The 14,742-nt window shown below is 45.4% G+C and overlaps 1 protein-coding gene across 4 annotated transcripts in view; it reads right to left on the bottom strand.

Annotated features, from left to right (window-relative positions):
* Positions 1 to 14,742, bottom strand: part of LRRC41 (leucine rich repeat containing 41) — an 18,890-nt gene extending 4,148 nt beyond the window's left edge. The window contains exons 1-4 of one of the 4 annotated variants that reach the window (XM_040231277.1): positions 14,526 to 14,742; positions 10,362 to 10,448; positions 9,510 to 9,580; positions 1,992 to 3,138 (exon numbers count right to left, since the gene is read on the bottom strand). In XM_040231277.1, the coding sequence (XP_040087211.1) occupies positions 1,992 to 3,138; positions 9,510 to 9,580; positions 10,362 to 10,448; positions 14,526 to 14,724 (1,504 nt within the window). In that variant the 5' untranslated portion in view covers positions 14,725 to 14,742. Of the gene's footprint in view, positions 1 to 1,991; positions 3,139 to 9,509; positions 9,581 to 10,361; positions 10,449 to 10,571; positions 11,420 to 12,330; positions 14,272 to 14,332; positions 14,455 to 14,525 lie in introns of those variants that run through there. The other 3 variants (XM_040231280.1, XM_040231279.1, XM_040231278.1) reach the window with 3 other exon arrangements.

Here is a 14,742-nt window from a genome sequence, read left to right as displayed (position 1 = left end):
TCCAAGAACTGAAAAATTCTCAATTTGGCTGGTGTGTGAAGTATGAGGGAGGGAAGTATTCAACTATAGAGGTGAGCAGGGATAAGAACATCAATGACCCTGTAAGTAAAATTTAAAAGTAGGTGACAAGAAGCCACTGAATTTTTAGCTGAATGAGTTACAGATTTCCACTTTGAAATTACTTTGATTGTGGCATAAACAACTATGGTGAGTATGGAGGAACTGCTGAAATGATGAATCCAGGTGAGAAGTAATGATAATCTGAATTAAGGATGTGGAGATAAGTGATTCTGAGAGATTGTAAAGATACAGCTAGTATCTTTAATATATGTGGAGTAAGAGGTATATCTTGAATGTATGTGGAGTAAGAATCCAGGTGTCTTTTGGGCAACTGAATCATCTGTGATGTCACTGAGAACAGAAGGAAGAATATGACTTCAGCTTGGGGAATGTGATTTATAAATACTGTGATTCCTAGTTGTCAGATGGAAAAACTGGTCTGAGTTAAGATATGTGCTAATGTCAAAATGAGGGTGTCTTCAGCATGGTTGGCCTTTGAAATCAAGGAAATGGACAAAATTGTCCAAGAAATGTGTAAAGTGGGAGAGCTTTGAGAAACTCTGAATATTAGGGCAAATAATGTCCAGAAGGAAGAAGAAGTCAGAGGTAGTAGAAGTGAGACTATTACATAAAGAAGAAAATGCAGAATAGTAAATGTCAAAAATTAATATGAGGACTAAAAAGTATATATTGGACTTAGCAACACAGATAACCTTAACCTGGGTCACCTCTAGGTCCACAATGCAGTAGAGGGAGTGTAAGTAAGGCTGAAGTGGCTGTGAGTAGAAGAAAGCACACTTAACTCTTAAGGTTGTCTATGAAGGGCAGGAGAGAATAGGACAGTAGTTCGTAAGTAGAATATATGGAGGAGGTATGGTGGTAGTTTTTGGTGGATACCTGATCCAGAGAAGAGAGGCAGCATTAAGTAGTTAGTGCTTTAAAAGCATGAGTTCTGGACTCAGGTTACCTGGGTTTGAATTCTAGGTCTATAATTTATTGACTTATCCTGGGCAAGTCACTTGGCTTCACAATTTTAAGGATTAAACCAGTTTTAAGAATATTTAAAGTATGCCAGGCACATTATAGGCAGTATATAAAAGTTCTTATTAAAGCATTTGAAAAGCTTTCCTAGGGAGTTGAGTGTATGGATCCAGAGCAAAAGCAAATGAGTTAGCCTTAGACAGGACAGCCATTTATCCCACTGATGAAAAGAGTGCAAATGTAGAAGGTTGGTTAACAAGTTGGAGTTCATGGGTGATGGCTTCTATTTTCTCTGTGAAGCAGGTGAGGTTTGCTAAGAAAGGAAAAGAGGAAAGGACTTGGAAGTACTAGGGTAGGAATGGAGCCAACATTGCAAACAGGCTTCATATGAGGTTGATGACCAGGAATGTATATAGTACACCAATCTGCAATTGTGTGACTTTAGCAGCATTCAGCAACATAGGCAGATTCCTGGGTTTAGTCATAACTGAAGTTTGGCTAGCTGGGCACAAGAAGGTAGGCAAGAACTGAGGACTGTTCGGCAGGTTGCTGGTCTGATCTTTTTTTAAAAAAACAAATGTCCCACACCTTTTTGTACAGCTCCTTTGATATGATAGGTAAGATACAACCTCAGCCCTCTCCTTAGGCCTATATACATTATACTGTCCCACCTGCCCTTGGTTAGCCTACCGTATCTAAAGTAGACTTCAGATTCTCACTGCTCCTCAGGTACCCCTGTTTCCAACTAGATCAAGCCATAGACCATATATCCATCTTCTATAGCACTGAGCCTGCCACTAAGTCTCTTCCCTGAAGTGGGTAGGGCCACATCTCTGGCTTCCTGATCATATCCCCTATCTGTCCTACCCCCCTTCCCCCACCCCCACCCCTGACAGAGTTGGGCACAGCTGGTGCTGCTGGGAGACCAAATAGCCCTCCAGGGCACTCACCATTATAGGAGAGTGTGAGGCTCTCCAGAGACACCCAGGAGCTCAGCAGGTGGCACAATGTCAGAGCCGCCTCTGTGGAGAGTGGAACTGTGAAGAGCTCCAAGGTGGAAATGCTGCGGAATCGTTGGGAGGCTTCCAGTGCTGGAAGCCCCAGGCAGCTGGGATCTGATCCATCCAAAGCTCCACAAGCCACTTCTCCAATTTCCATCTCTTCCCCATCCTCTTTCTCACCCGCCACAATGAAAACAAAGTCATACAGGTCTTCAGATTCTGCGCCACACCCCTGACGGGTGCGAGCACCCTTCTTCCCTGCAGCTCGCTTAAAACGCTTTAGGGGCTTAGGCTGTGGGGCTGAGCTGGCTGGAGCCCGTTTAGATGAGGATGTGGAAGAAGAGGAAGCAGAGGCAGAGGAAGTGGTGGCTGGAGCCGAAGGTGGGCGTTTGGTGCCAGGAGCCTCATGGGAGGTGGCTGGAGGGAGTGGCTCCCTCTTAGTGTCTGTGCCGCCTGCTGTCAGGCTCTCCTGTGTGCTCCGGCGTGTTACCCGAGTGGCAGGTGCAGCTCTTGCCGTCTGCTTGGCTTCACTCTTACGCCGGGAGGCCATCAGAGCTGCAGCACATCGCTCAGCAGCATCTCGGCGAGGCCGGCGGGAGCCCAGCAAAAGTGACCCTTCATCTCGGGATGGGGCCCGGCCTCGGGAGGCCTCTCCACAGAGGCGGCAGGGCAGACCACCAGGGCCTGGCTGCCAGAAGCCAGCACTCATGGTGAGGATAAGAATGAAAAGGGCTGACTCGGGCACAGGCCAGGAGTACAGTGACACCTGGCTGACAGCCCCATGGTGAATAAGCTGATGTAACAGCTGCCGAAGTGACTGCTGAGCAGCCACATCGGAGAATAGCAAGTGGCGGAACTTAAGGGTGTGCAGGGAACTGGCCAGGGTTTCCAGAACCCTGCGGTTAGGCTCGGCCACCAGCTCAGTTGCACCCTGCAGCATGTTGCAGATGGTGAGCTGCCGGACATGGCGGGAGCTATGCAGGAGAGGTGAGAAGCGCTGGTCACAAAGACGCCTGTCAGAAGACACATCAATGGTCCCACGTAGAACATGGGAAAAAAAGGCCTCCATAAACTTGGCTCGCCAACAGGTCACACTCTGAAAAGCAGAGAACATTCCAGACAGCTGTGATACTAAGTGCTACCCATGGGATCCAGTTTCCTTCCTTCCAATAGCTAGCTATTTACTAAGCCAAGTAATGTTCTAAATAACATGCAAATTCATTTAATCCTCACATCTTTGAGGTATAACTATTAGATCCAATTTACAGGTAAGAAAAACAAGACACAAATGTTATTGCCTGTGGTTATATAAGTGATAGGATTAAGATTTGAAACTCGGGAGGGAATTCCTTGGCGGTCCAGTGGTTAGGACTCTTGAGCTTTCACTGCCAATGGCCCAGGTTCAATCCCTGGTTGGGGAGTAAGAATTCCACAAGCTGTGTGGTGCAGCAAAAAACAAAACTTGAACCCAGGAAATTTGGTTCCAGAGACAGTTTTGCCAAAATGTCTCTCGAGTGAAATACTTCTGTTATTTCACGTTTATTTTTAGAATCTGATCCTACCTTTTCATTCTTATTGCTGCCACCTTTGTTCAGCCCCTTATTACCTAACACCTGGTACTTTATTAGCTTCCTGCTTGCTCTCCTTGTTTCCCTTCCCAAACTTTTGCACAAGTCCACTGGGTTTAATCTTTGTATTCAAAAGCAACTCTGATTATACTATTCTCCAATACCCCTATTGAAATCCCCACTGCCAAGGGGATCAGGGCAGCAGCACATTTGAAGTTCCTCAGCCTGGCAGGGAAAGCTGTCCACAATATGGCCTCTGCCTACCCCAGAAGCTGTATCTCCCATTTGTTCATGAAAGCTCTGCTTTGGCAAAACTGGTCACCACATGGACCCAAACCTGCCTTTGTCCCTTCCTACATCTGCCAGAAATGCTCTCCACTGCCTGGTCAAACAGACTTCCTGAAAGGACCTATCAACATTTTGCTCTTTGAGGCTGTTCATTTCTCCATAAAGTTGTAGATCTCACTGACTGGCCCCCCTTTCTACTCCACCTCCTACTTTTGGAACTCATACTCAACTATTCATGTCTTTAGACAATGGTAAATATGTCTCATGGTATTGTCATTCTGCCTGTGTACATCATGTCTCATCCCAACCAGATCAGAAATTCTTGGAGAGGAGGGACCAAGTCTTAGTTTTCTCCAAGGCAATACTTAGATAGATATGAGGCTACTCTTCACCAGGCTGCTGCTGCTGCTAAGTTGCTTCAGTCATGTCTGACTCTGTGCGACCCCACAGATGGCAGCCCATCAGGCTCCACCGTCCCTGGGATTCTCCAGACAAGAACACTGGAGTGGGTTGCCACTTCCTTCTCCAGTGCATGAAAGTGAAAAGTAAAAGTGAAGTTGCTCAGTCGTGTCCAACTCTCAGCAACCCCATGGACCACAACCTACCAGGCTCCTCCGTCCATGGTATTTTCCAGGCAAGAGTACTGGAGTGGGGTGCCATTGCCTTCTCCTCTGATACATTTAGGAGAACTCTAAACACAAGTGATTTTTAACCTTTGGAATACATCAAATTTACTGTGGACTTTTTCTCCAAAATTCATATGCCATGTACCCAAACTTGGTGATTACATCTGAGGTAAGATCCAAGCATCTTTATTTTCAAATCTCCCCCCAGATGATTCTGATGTATATATCAGAGATTAGGAACAACTGCTACTTACCTCAAAAGGACCTGCCTACCTCAAAAGGCAAATACTTCTCTAAATCCCCATTCTCTCCTAAGGTGCATGCGAAGTCTGACTGAAAAGTGCCAGCTGTGCCACATACTCAACCTCTTCATTTGTAAAATGTGGATAATATCACTTTCAGAGGTTTGTTGTAAAGATCCAATGAGTGTAAGTGTAAATTCAAGCACTTTACAAACTGTAAATACAAAATGTAACTTTACTGTTAATGATAATTACCCTACATGGGAAATGGACTTAATGGAGGCAAAGCCTGTTAAGCAGGGTGCTTATTCAGCGTGAAGCAAAGTTAGGGGCCTGAGGTTCCTCAAATCTAAAAATAAGACACTTTTGGCTTCTACCCTACCTCCATGCATTCCTCCTACTAGACTGACCCTCAAAAGAGGTTCTTGTCAGGAGGTAGGCTTCTATTCTCAGGCAAAAGTGTCATTCCCTTTGCTCGAGCTATTCCCTCAGAGTGCTGTAATAATCACGAATGACTTCACGTTTGAGCTAACTGGATGGCAGCAATAAAAAGACCCCTCCAGCAGTAGTGTGGGGGCATGAGAGGAGCAGGAAAAAATACTGGCAATCAAATCAATACTTAGCCTTAATGGAAGTAAAGAAGGTATTCCTGAATCCTTCAATCAATCCTCACTCAACACATTTTTCACACATTTGCTGGCCCACACAATCTTGAAAGATACTTGCAGGTAACCCTAGCAAGGCTTTAACTTCACAAGTGAAGTAGATGGTTTCTATGAGATCTGGGGCTAAGATAACAGACAAATGTGAAAATCAAGGTGTAAGTTTCCAACTATAGGCATGTAGAATATGAACTTTAGATAACTACTTGGGTTTTTCAGACATTTTATTGGCTCATGAAGACAATGGGAGAGAATACTTGAAATTGGAACACCTCAGACCTGTGATAACTAGTGAAAGCAACATGACAGTGATTAAGAGCATGTGCTCCAGGGCCAGGCTGCCACAATTGGATAGGTCTGCCATTCACAAACTGAAACTTTCACGCAAATCACTTTTCCTTTTTCTGTGTGTTTCATCATACATAAACTGAAGAAGATAACTATACCTACATGACAGAATTATGAAAATCAAATGTGTAAAAAAATTAGCTGACAACTATCAATGGGTCCTTTTTGATGAATTAATGCATAAATAGCAACTCACTGTCACTTTATTCCATCACCACCTTGTACAAGATTCTATGCTAAAATTTCAAAGCTGAAAAATAACCTGAGACACCTAGTAGTACAAGCTACTCATTTTGTGGACTTGTACACTATAGTTCAGACAATGCAAAGTAATTTGAATATTTTCTTTTGGGAAATGACACACCATCAAAGAGGTGAAGTGGCATTTGCTTACCAACACAACTAATCCTTGGCCCATCCACAGTGGGCTGGTAGCTCAGATACTGGTCAGGAAGAAATGTGTGTACAAACCAGGGAGAGCTAAATATTTTCTTAAACTTTTAGAGCCATACTCAAACTATATATTGTCCATTGTTTTTCTGATAACAGGAATACTTTATGGAAGCAAATAAAAAATCGTGTGTAAACTTTTTGGAGTGTATATGTGACAAGCCATAGGTATTTGTGTTTATAACACTGAGACAATTTTGAACAGTTTCAAATTCTGGGTTTAAAAAAAAAAAGATTATACCACCACATCATTAAACATTTTTACCACTACGTATTTAACTATTTCTAGAATGACTTTATTAATAATTTTGAAAATATGGATGTACTATGTTTAATAATTTCTATATTATTGAATACTTAAATTGTTTATAACTTTGCTATAATGAACATCTGGAAATAAATCTTCATGAGTATCTGTTTTTATATACCATAAAATATAATTTTAGTTGAAGAATTTGAGCATTTTTTTTTAAGACTTGACAGTTATCATCAGATTACCCACCAAGAAAGTTGTAGCATTTCTGCTCCTGCCAACAACATATTAAAATGCAAGTTCTGTCCACTCCTGGAATTATCTTTTAAAGAGGTAGAATTTTACTTTCCCATTTTTTATTAATGAAATTGAACATTTTTTAAATTTACTGGAAATTTTTGTATACTTTGTGACTTATGCAAATCTTTATTCATTTTACTGTTTGCCTTTGTCTTATTCTCTGTATCCTTTTATTTTGCAAATATTGGTGCAAACATTCATGATTTCCTAATTTACGCACCTGTTAAATCGTGTTTGGGCTTCCCTGGTGGCTCAGACCAATAAAGAATCTGCCTGCAAAGACCTGGGTTCCATCCCCCTGGGTTGGGAAGATCCTCTGGAGACGGAAATGGCAACCCACTCCGGTATTCTTGGCCTGGAGAATCTTTCACTAAATTGTGTTTATAGTGTTGGCATTTTATGTGGCCAAATGTGTCTATATATTTTGTTGTTGTTCTACCCATTTACTAGCACTCTACCCTGAGACTAGATAACCAGTCACCTTTATTTTTAAAACTTGTTTTGTGCTTTTAGTTTTTACAAAGTAATCTTTAATATAAATTTATTTATTATAATTGGAGGCTACTTTACAATATTGTATTGGTTTTGCATATAGAAATTGAGTATACTGTAAAGTGAAGCTCTTTTTTTTATTTTAAATTTATCTTTTAATTGAAGGACAATTGCTTTACAGAATTGTGTTGTCTTTGCCAAACAAGACTCTTAACTATTTTTTCCAGATGGTTAACCAATTACTAGAGAACCATTTATTGAATAATCCTTTATTTCCTCATTACTTTGTTTCCAGAATATCTATTTTAGAAACAGATCTCTTAATATACACATGTACTACACAGTTTGAAATATTATTGCTTTATAATAGGGCTATGTCTATCTTGCACACCACTGTATACTTAGAACCTAGCATAGTGCTTCGAACTGTACAGTCACTCAGTAACTTTTTGATTATGAATGAAGTGAAGGTTACTGTTACGCAAAAGTGGGAAGTGGAAGAAGACACCCTCTGAAATGGATATGTTCCAAGTTAAGACCTTTGTGTAGCTGACTGTGAGGCCATCAGGCCTGGGGCTTCCTAAATATTCTGAAATACTCTGAGACAAGGAAACAGCTAACAAACACACATTTCTTTCCAGGAAGCTTGAGATAATGGAAAAATCTTTCTTGAAGAGAAAGATACTACAATCTCCATCACTTCCTAGTCAGCCATACTACTTGGGAAACAGTGACAGAGTGAATCATGTTTCTTTAAAGACTGCAGAAAGCTATTTCCATTTTCTAACATTCTTGTGTCCACTTCTCTTCCTCTTAAGGCCTAAATCCTATACATAATGCCTGATAATTTCGTTGGCCCTCAGTGTCTGTGCTGAATGCCAGGGATTACATCTAGATCTGGAAGTGGGAAGCTAAAGGATATGGAGCTGAATGTTACTGAACCTAGTGTATACTCACAAAATATATCTGCAGTTCCTGATAAGAGCTTGTTATCTTGTCATCTGGCCTCATTCACCATGTAACACCCAATTCAAATGATTACTTCCTAGGAAAGACTTTCTTGATCTCTTTTCCTTCAACCTCCTTGCTACACTCAGTCATACGACTTGCCCTGCCATACATGATGTATTTGTTTGCAGATTTCCCCAGTAAACTGATAGTTTCTCAAGACTAGGGATTATGTCTGTACTTAAAATATTTAGCATAAGACATGGTATGTGGTAAGCTGGAGTAAATGTTTATTGAACTTAGTCTGCCCTGTCACTTGATTATGCAGCAGCAACAGAGATGAGAGCTCCGTTGAGTTATATCTGAACCAATGAATAATAGAATCTTAGGGCTAAAAGGAGTCCTAAAAGTCATCTTGTCCAACATCTCCAACAATGCTGAATTTCTTTTACAATACCCTTGTGTCAGGTGGTTATCTAGACTCTATAAACACTTAGTGATGGGAAGCTTATTACCTCTGGAATTAGCTTGTTTCATCACCAATAAGCTCACAGTTTAAAAATTCTACATTCGGCTTAGCAAAAAGTTATCGTCCTTTAGCTTCCACCCAAAACAAACCTATTAATCCCTCTTTCAGATATTTTAAGACAGTTCATATTGCTCAAGTCTTCTCTTTTTCAGGAAAAACATCTCCAGTCTTCCAAATGTGACTCACAAGATGTGGCTTTGAATTCTTTCTCCATACTCCAGGGATAGCCTGACCACTGCAGAGTCAAGCAGGTCTATCATCCCCCATGTCCTTCAGTCTACATTATAGTTACATTAGTTCACACAGTTCAGGATACAGTCATTATATGAGTGGTTTCAGCACACTGTAGACTAAACCCCCTTAATGTTTTTTATACTAGCTGCTGCTAGGTCAGACCCCTCCACCCACTACCCTGAGGTCATGAAATTGGAATTTTTTAGACTCAAGAGTTGGTTTATTCTGTTCAATTTCATCCTGTTAGGTTTGGCCATTGTTCCAGCCCTATCAAGACCTGAAACCAGGTTCTGCCATCCAAGATGATCACTATCTTTCCCTGTTTTATGTCACCTGCAAACATGGTGAACAAGTCAGTGACGAATGTTAAACAGGAAAGAACTTTGTGACAAGCCCTTGGAGCCCTCTTCTCAAATTCATCCCATGCCTGCCCCTGCACTTTACCAGTACTCAGCTTGTGTTTGTGTGCTATTCCTGCTTTCACCATGCAAAGCCAGGCCAGAGCTCTACCTGATGCCTTAACTTACTTCCAAACTGGAAGGCCTTGTCTTCATCAGCTCATCCCATAGTCGGCGCCAAATGGCCTGTGTGGAGAGGCCTGTAGAGAGAAATAGCACATTTACTTGGCTGCTCCTTGGTCTCCACGACTGAAGTACATCAGCCTTTTAATGTCCTTTTCTAGGTACACAGGAGCAATATGGCAGACTGGTAAAGAGCACTGGCTCTAAAGACAGACTGTTTGGGTTTAAACAGCAGAACAGTCTAGCTGTGTGACCTTGAGCAAGTTACTTAATTTTTCTGTACCTCAGTTTCATTATCTACAAAATGTAGTTAATAATAGTGATTTTGCAGAATTGATGAAAATATTAAATAAGTTTCTCCAGATAGAGTGCCTAAGTCAGTGCTTGAGACAAGGATGAATGTTAGCTGTTAACATGTATTTAATGAGGAGCTTAGGAGGTAGTCTGATAAAACAGAAACTAAAATTTCAAAAGATCTGGGCTTGGGAATTCCTTGGCAGTGCACTGGTTAGGACTAGGTGCTTTCACTGCCAGGGCCTGAGTTCAATCTCTTGTCAGGAAACTAAGATCCCTCAAGCCATGAGGCAAGACCCAAAATGCCCAAAACAAAAGATCTGTGTTCTACCTGGCTTTGCTCTTAATTGTGGTGTGCCTGTGGTTTCATTTTTATTAGTAAAATGGGGATCAAATACTTGTTTTATGTTTCACAGGACATTGAGAAATCAGATAAGAAAATAGGTGTGAGGGTACTTTTTGAAAAGCATGAAGTTCTATGCAGGTATCAAGTGTCATATTTACCTGAAGAACATCATGGTGCCTTGCTTACAATCACTGAGAAAGAGACAGAAAAACACTCACCTTTCTTGAGGGCAGTTTCCTCAATCCTCTCCAAGTAATATATATTGAGCAGAGGTAAGATGCTTTGAAGTATTGGGCCTGGGAGGGCTACAAAAACCAAACACAAAATTTACTTTTTTCTCCCAGGGTTGCAAGCATTATTTATTCTACTGGAAAGGAAAACAGAAAGACAGACTTCTCATTGGACAAGTAGAATCTTTAGAAGCTAACCTAAGTCTAATTCAAACTCTGGTCCACTTATCTTCAGACACTTAGTTTGCAGCGGGAATTTCAGAGGCATGCACATCTTCAAGGGTGAGATAATCCCACAAAGCAAGCAGATGGGCTCATTTAGGAGCTGGCAGTTCACTTCTGCCCAAGCATAATGAACCATTCTGCATTTAAAAGTTCCTATTGAATATGTGATTTTAAAAAGTCCTTTATAATCTGAGCCCTACTAACTTCTCCAGCTCCCTGCTTTGCCCCCTATACTTCAGTCATACTAAACTACCTTTTTTCATTTACCTACCTCCCTGCTTTCTGCCTCTGTGCCTTTGTTATACTGTTCTCTCCATCAGGAATGTTCTTGCCATTTTCAGCATATCAACTACTCATCTTTCATGTATCACATGCCCCTTACTAAGCCTTTTCTGAATTCCCTTCTCACTCCTTCAGACTGGCCACTTCCATCCTTTGGGCTCCCACTGTACCCTGAACTAGTACTTTCCTATGAAGAATAGAAATAATTAGGTTCTATACTCTTAATTCAATATATCTTAAAAACAAAATGCGCTCCTGCTAACTTCCCTAGATCTGAGAGGCATTATAATATTGTGGCTAAATGGTATAGTCTCTAGAGTTGGGACAAAACTGGGTGAAATCCTGATTGTATCACTTAGTTAATTATGAATTCATGGACAAATTAATGTCTTTGAGCCTCAATTTCCTTAATTTTAAGATGCAGATAATAATAACTACCTCTTAAAATTGTTGTGAAAATTAAAGAAGACCATACTTGTAGACTTGAAGAGACCAGACTTGAAGACTGTACCTGGCCATAATTTCACTAAACTTTAGCTATTATTGGGAGAAGGCAATGGCACCCCACTCCAGTACTCTTGCCTGGCAAACCCCATGGACGGAGGAGCCTGGTAGGCTGCAGTCCATGGGGTTGCTAGGAGTAGGACACGACTGAGCGACTTCACTTTCACTTTTCATTTTCATGCACTGGAGAAGGAAATGGCAACCCACTTCAGTGTTCTTGTCTGGAGAATCCCAGGGACGGGGGAGCCTGGTGGGCTGCCGTCTATGGGGTCGCACAGAGTCGGACACGACTGAAGTGACTTAGCAGTAGCAGTAGCTATTATTATTCCTATTCTGTCAAAAGCTTCTCTGTCCTGCCAAGAACAAGCTTTAAGATCTTGATACCTAAGGAAATTCTTTTAAAACTTACATTCCAGGATCTTTTATCCTTACTTGTGCAGTAACTGAATCCTGATATCCAAGAGCTTAGTACAATTCTTTGTACATAGTAGGTACTCACTGTACCCGCTGAAGAAGAGCATTAATTCCGTTTGCTAATATACTAATGAAATATCTTTACTGCATTTAAGATAAAGTCCAAGTTCCATATCTTGGCATTCAAGGTATAACATACCTATTCTATTCCTCATTATATCCTTTCCTGCTGCCTCTACTCATTTTCCCCTTCTCTCTCCTTACACAAAGAAATGCTAGTGCACTACTTCCAGGAAGGCTTTCTTGGCTGATAGCCCACACTGAGACCTTGCTCCAAAATAGCACTGCTAGCAGGCCTCTTACTTGGCCCTTCTAAGAGGCCTAACTTGATTCAGCTCTTTCTGTGTGACTGTCCACCTGGGCAAGGCCATAGGAGCTCTTCCTCCCTTGTCCCTCCAATATGCTCCTCTCTGTATAGCCATCCCCTTTCACAGACATTCTCATCCCCTATTATTCACAAATTCTTCTCTACCTTTCCTCAATCTTCTTAAGCCAGGCTCTTCCTCGCTTTTTTTCGTGTGTGTGTGTCAGTTGTGTCCGACCCTGCAACTCCATGGACTGTAGCCCACCAGGGTCCTCTGTCCACGGAATTTTCCAGACAAGAATACTGGAGTCAGTTGCCATTTCCTCCTCCAGGGGATCTTCCCAACCCAGAGATCGAACCCGAGTCTCTTCTCTCTAGCTCATATCTTTAATGCTTTGCCTTCCCAACTTGGGAACTTCACCCTCAGTCCTAGTCCCTCTTAGGTTTAGCATTTTAGAAGTTCCAGGCTGAGATCCACTGTATCTTCTTCCAAATTCCCCAGGCCTTTTCTGAGTCTCCTGCCCAGATCCAGAGACTTTTCTCCCATTCCCCCTGGGTCAGCCTGATCCTATTCTTTTTAGCTGTTGGTCCAGGGCCTCAACAATCCCCTCCCCCTCACCAGGCCTGAGGACTGCTAGCAGTCTTCCCTCACCAGACAAGACGCTTGGGCCTCTTTAGAAAGGGTGCCCCACCCCCACTTCACCAAGGGCCTTCCTACATCCTTGGACCTCCTTAACCACTCCACAGCTTTGGGGCTTATTCCTAAAGGTCCAGCTCCCCAAATTTCAGGGTCTTTTCTCCACATCGGCCTCCTCAGGGTGTAATCCAAATCCCCCATCCCAGGACCTTAAGCCCCGACTCCTGACCTTACGGGAGGCCTTCCTCAGGCCTTCCTCCAGGCAAAGACACCACCACACTCCCTGAGGCCTACACTAGACCCTCTCACCGCCAGGGCCTAGGGCCTCCTCTCCTGCCATCCCCTCCCCCGTCCCGGGGCCTTCGGCCTGGCCTGGCCTGAGATCTCCTCACCCAACTTCAGCCCAGGCCTCCGGCCCCACCCCCTCGCACCAGCAGTCTGTCAGGCCCAAGGCCTCCTCGGCCCAGGCAGGCAGGCCTACCCCCAGAGCTCACTTTCCTCTCTTTCACACTCACTATCGGTGCCCACTCACTATCGTCCACCCGCGTTTTCCTCCTCAGCTGCCTGGCTGCCACCAGCAGTACCCACCCCATGGCCCGGCCTCCTCGCGCCCATCCGCCTGCAGGCCTCTCCGTTACTCCGCTTGCCCCGCCGCCGCTGTACTGCCAGGCCCCCCGACAGGCTAGTCGGCTCACCGTCCCAGGCCCTCATCCCAGTGCCCCCGGCCACCCGCCTCTGCTACTCAGCCTGAGCACCCTCAACCCAGGCCGCGCCGGGCGGTCCCGGCCGCTCTCAGGCCCCGGGCCTTCTTTCACTCCACCCGGACCCAGGCCCCCCAGCGGCGCCGCGCCCCCTCCCAGTTCGGGTTGCCCAGGCCCTCGCCGCGCCTGGGGCCTCCGTGGCCCTTCCCGCCTGTCCGTCATTCGCGCCTCAGTCGATTGCCGACCCGCTCCGGGCCTCCCTTCACCCGCTTCTGGCTCTTCCTCGCCGCTCCGGCCAATCCGAGCGGCCTCCGGCGCTCCGAGCCCTGCCCGTCAGTCAGTCGCTCACTCAGTTTGGTACCCGAGGCCCTGGCCGTCAGTCAGTTCGCTCCCTCCAGCCCCGGGCCGTCAGAAAGGCCTCGGCGCCCCGAGCCTTTCGGCGTCTCCCGCAGCCCCGTCCCCTCCCTCTCCAGTCCGCTGGCTGCCCTCGCCCAGCGGCTTGGCCTCCACAGTCCCGGCCCCCACGGTCTGTCAGGCAGACAGCGGAGGCCGCGCGCCGTCAGTCTGGTTACGTTGCCCTGGGCCTGGCCTCCTGGCCTTAGGCCGGGCCTCCAGGCCTCGGCCCCCGCCCCCAAGTAGCAGTGCCATCGCTGCCCGTCCGTTCGACATCCGAGGTTCTGCAGCCCGACCCAGTCCGAGTGTCACTTCGGTGACCAAGGCCCGGCTAGTCAGCCCTGCCTCTTGTCGCCCGGGCTCTGCCCGCTTCACCCCAGACTGGGCCTCCTGGCCTCGCCCCCCCGAGCCCCCCAGCCAGGCCGCGGTGCGGGTCCACCTGCCAGTTTGGTCTCGGTCTTTACTGTGCCCAGTCCTGCCAGTCACAGAATTCTTGCTCCGACCCGAAGGCCTGACTTCCAGTGCCCAGAGCTGGGCCTTGCCCCAGGCCTCCTGGCCTCGCCCCCCGCGCCCCCCGGCCGCTGGGCCGCCTCCGTTCGTTGCCAAAGGTAGCCCCTCATCCCGCGACTTACCCCACACCCCGCTTTCCAGAACCCCCATATGGGCGCTCACCGCCCGCCCGCACAGCTCGAACAGGGCGGGGGGAGCGCTGGGGCCCGAGGCCGAGCTCTTCGCTGGCGCCGCCTCCCGGGACGTGGCCTCCATGGTCGTTGCTGCCGCTACCTCACAGAACCAGCAACTCCGGGCGCGCCAGGCCTCGGGCGCCGCCATCTTGGGGAGGTGCGCGAG

The sequence above is a fragment of the Oryx dammah genome, unplaced genomic scaffold (genome assembly GCF_014754425.2).
Source record: "Oryx dammah isolate SB20612 unplaced genomic scaffold, SCBI_Odam_1.1 HiC_scaffold_28, whole genome shotgun sequence".
NCBI lineage: Eukaryota > Metazoa > Chordata > Mammalia > Artiodactyla > Bovidae > Oryx > Oryx dammah.
The sequence above is the reverse complement of the archived record's forward strand: the minus strand, read 5'-3'. Positions and strand labels throughout refer to the sequence as shown.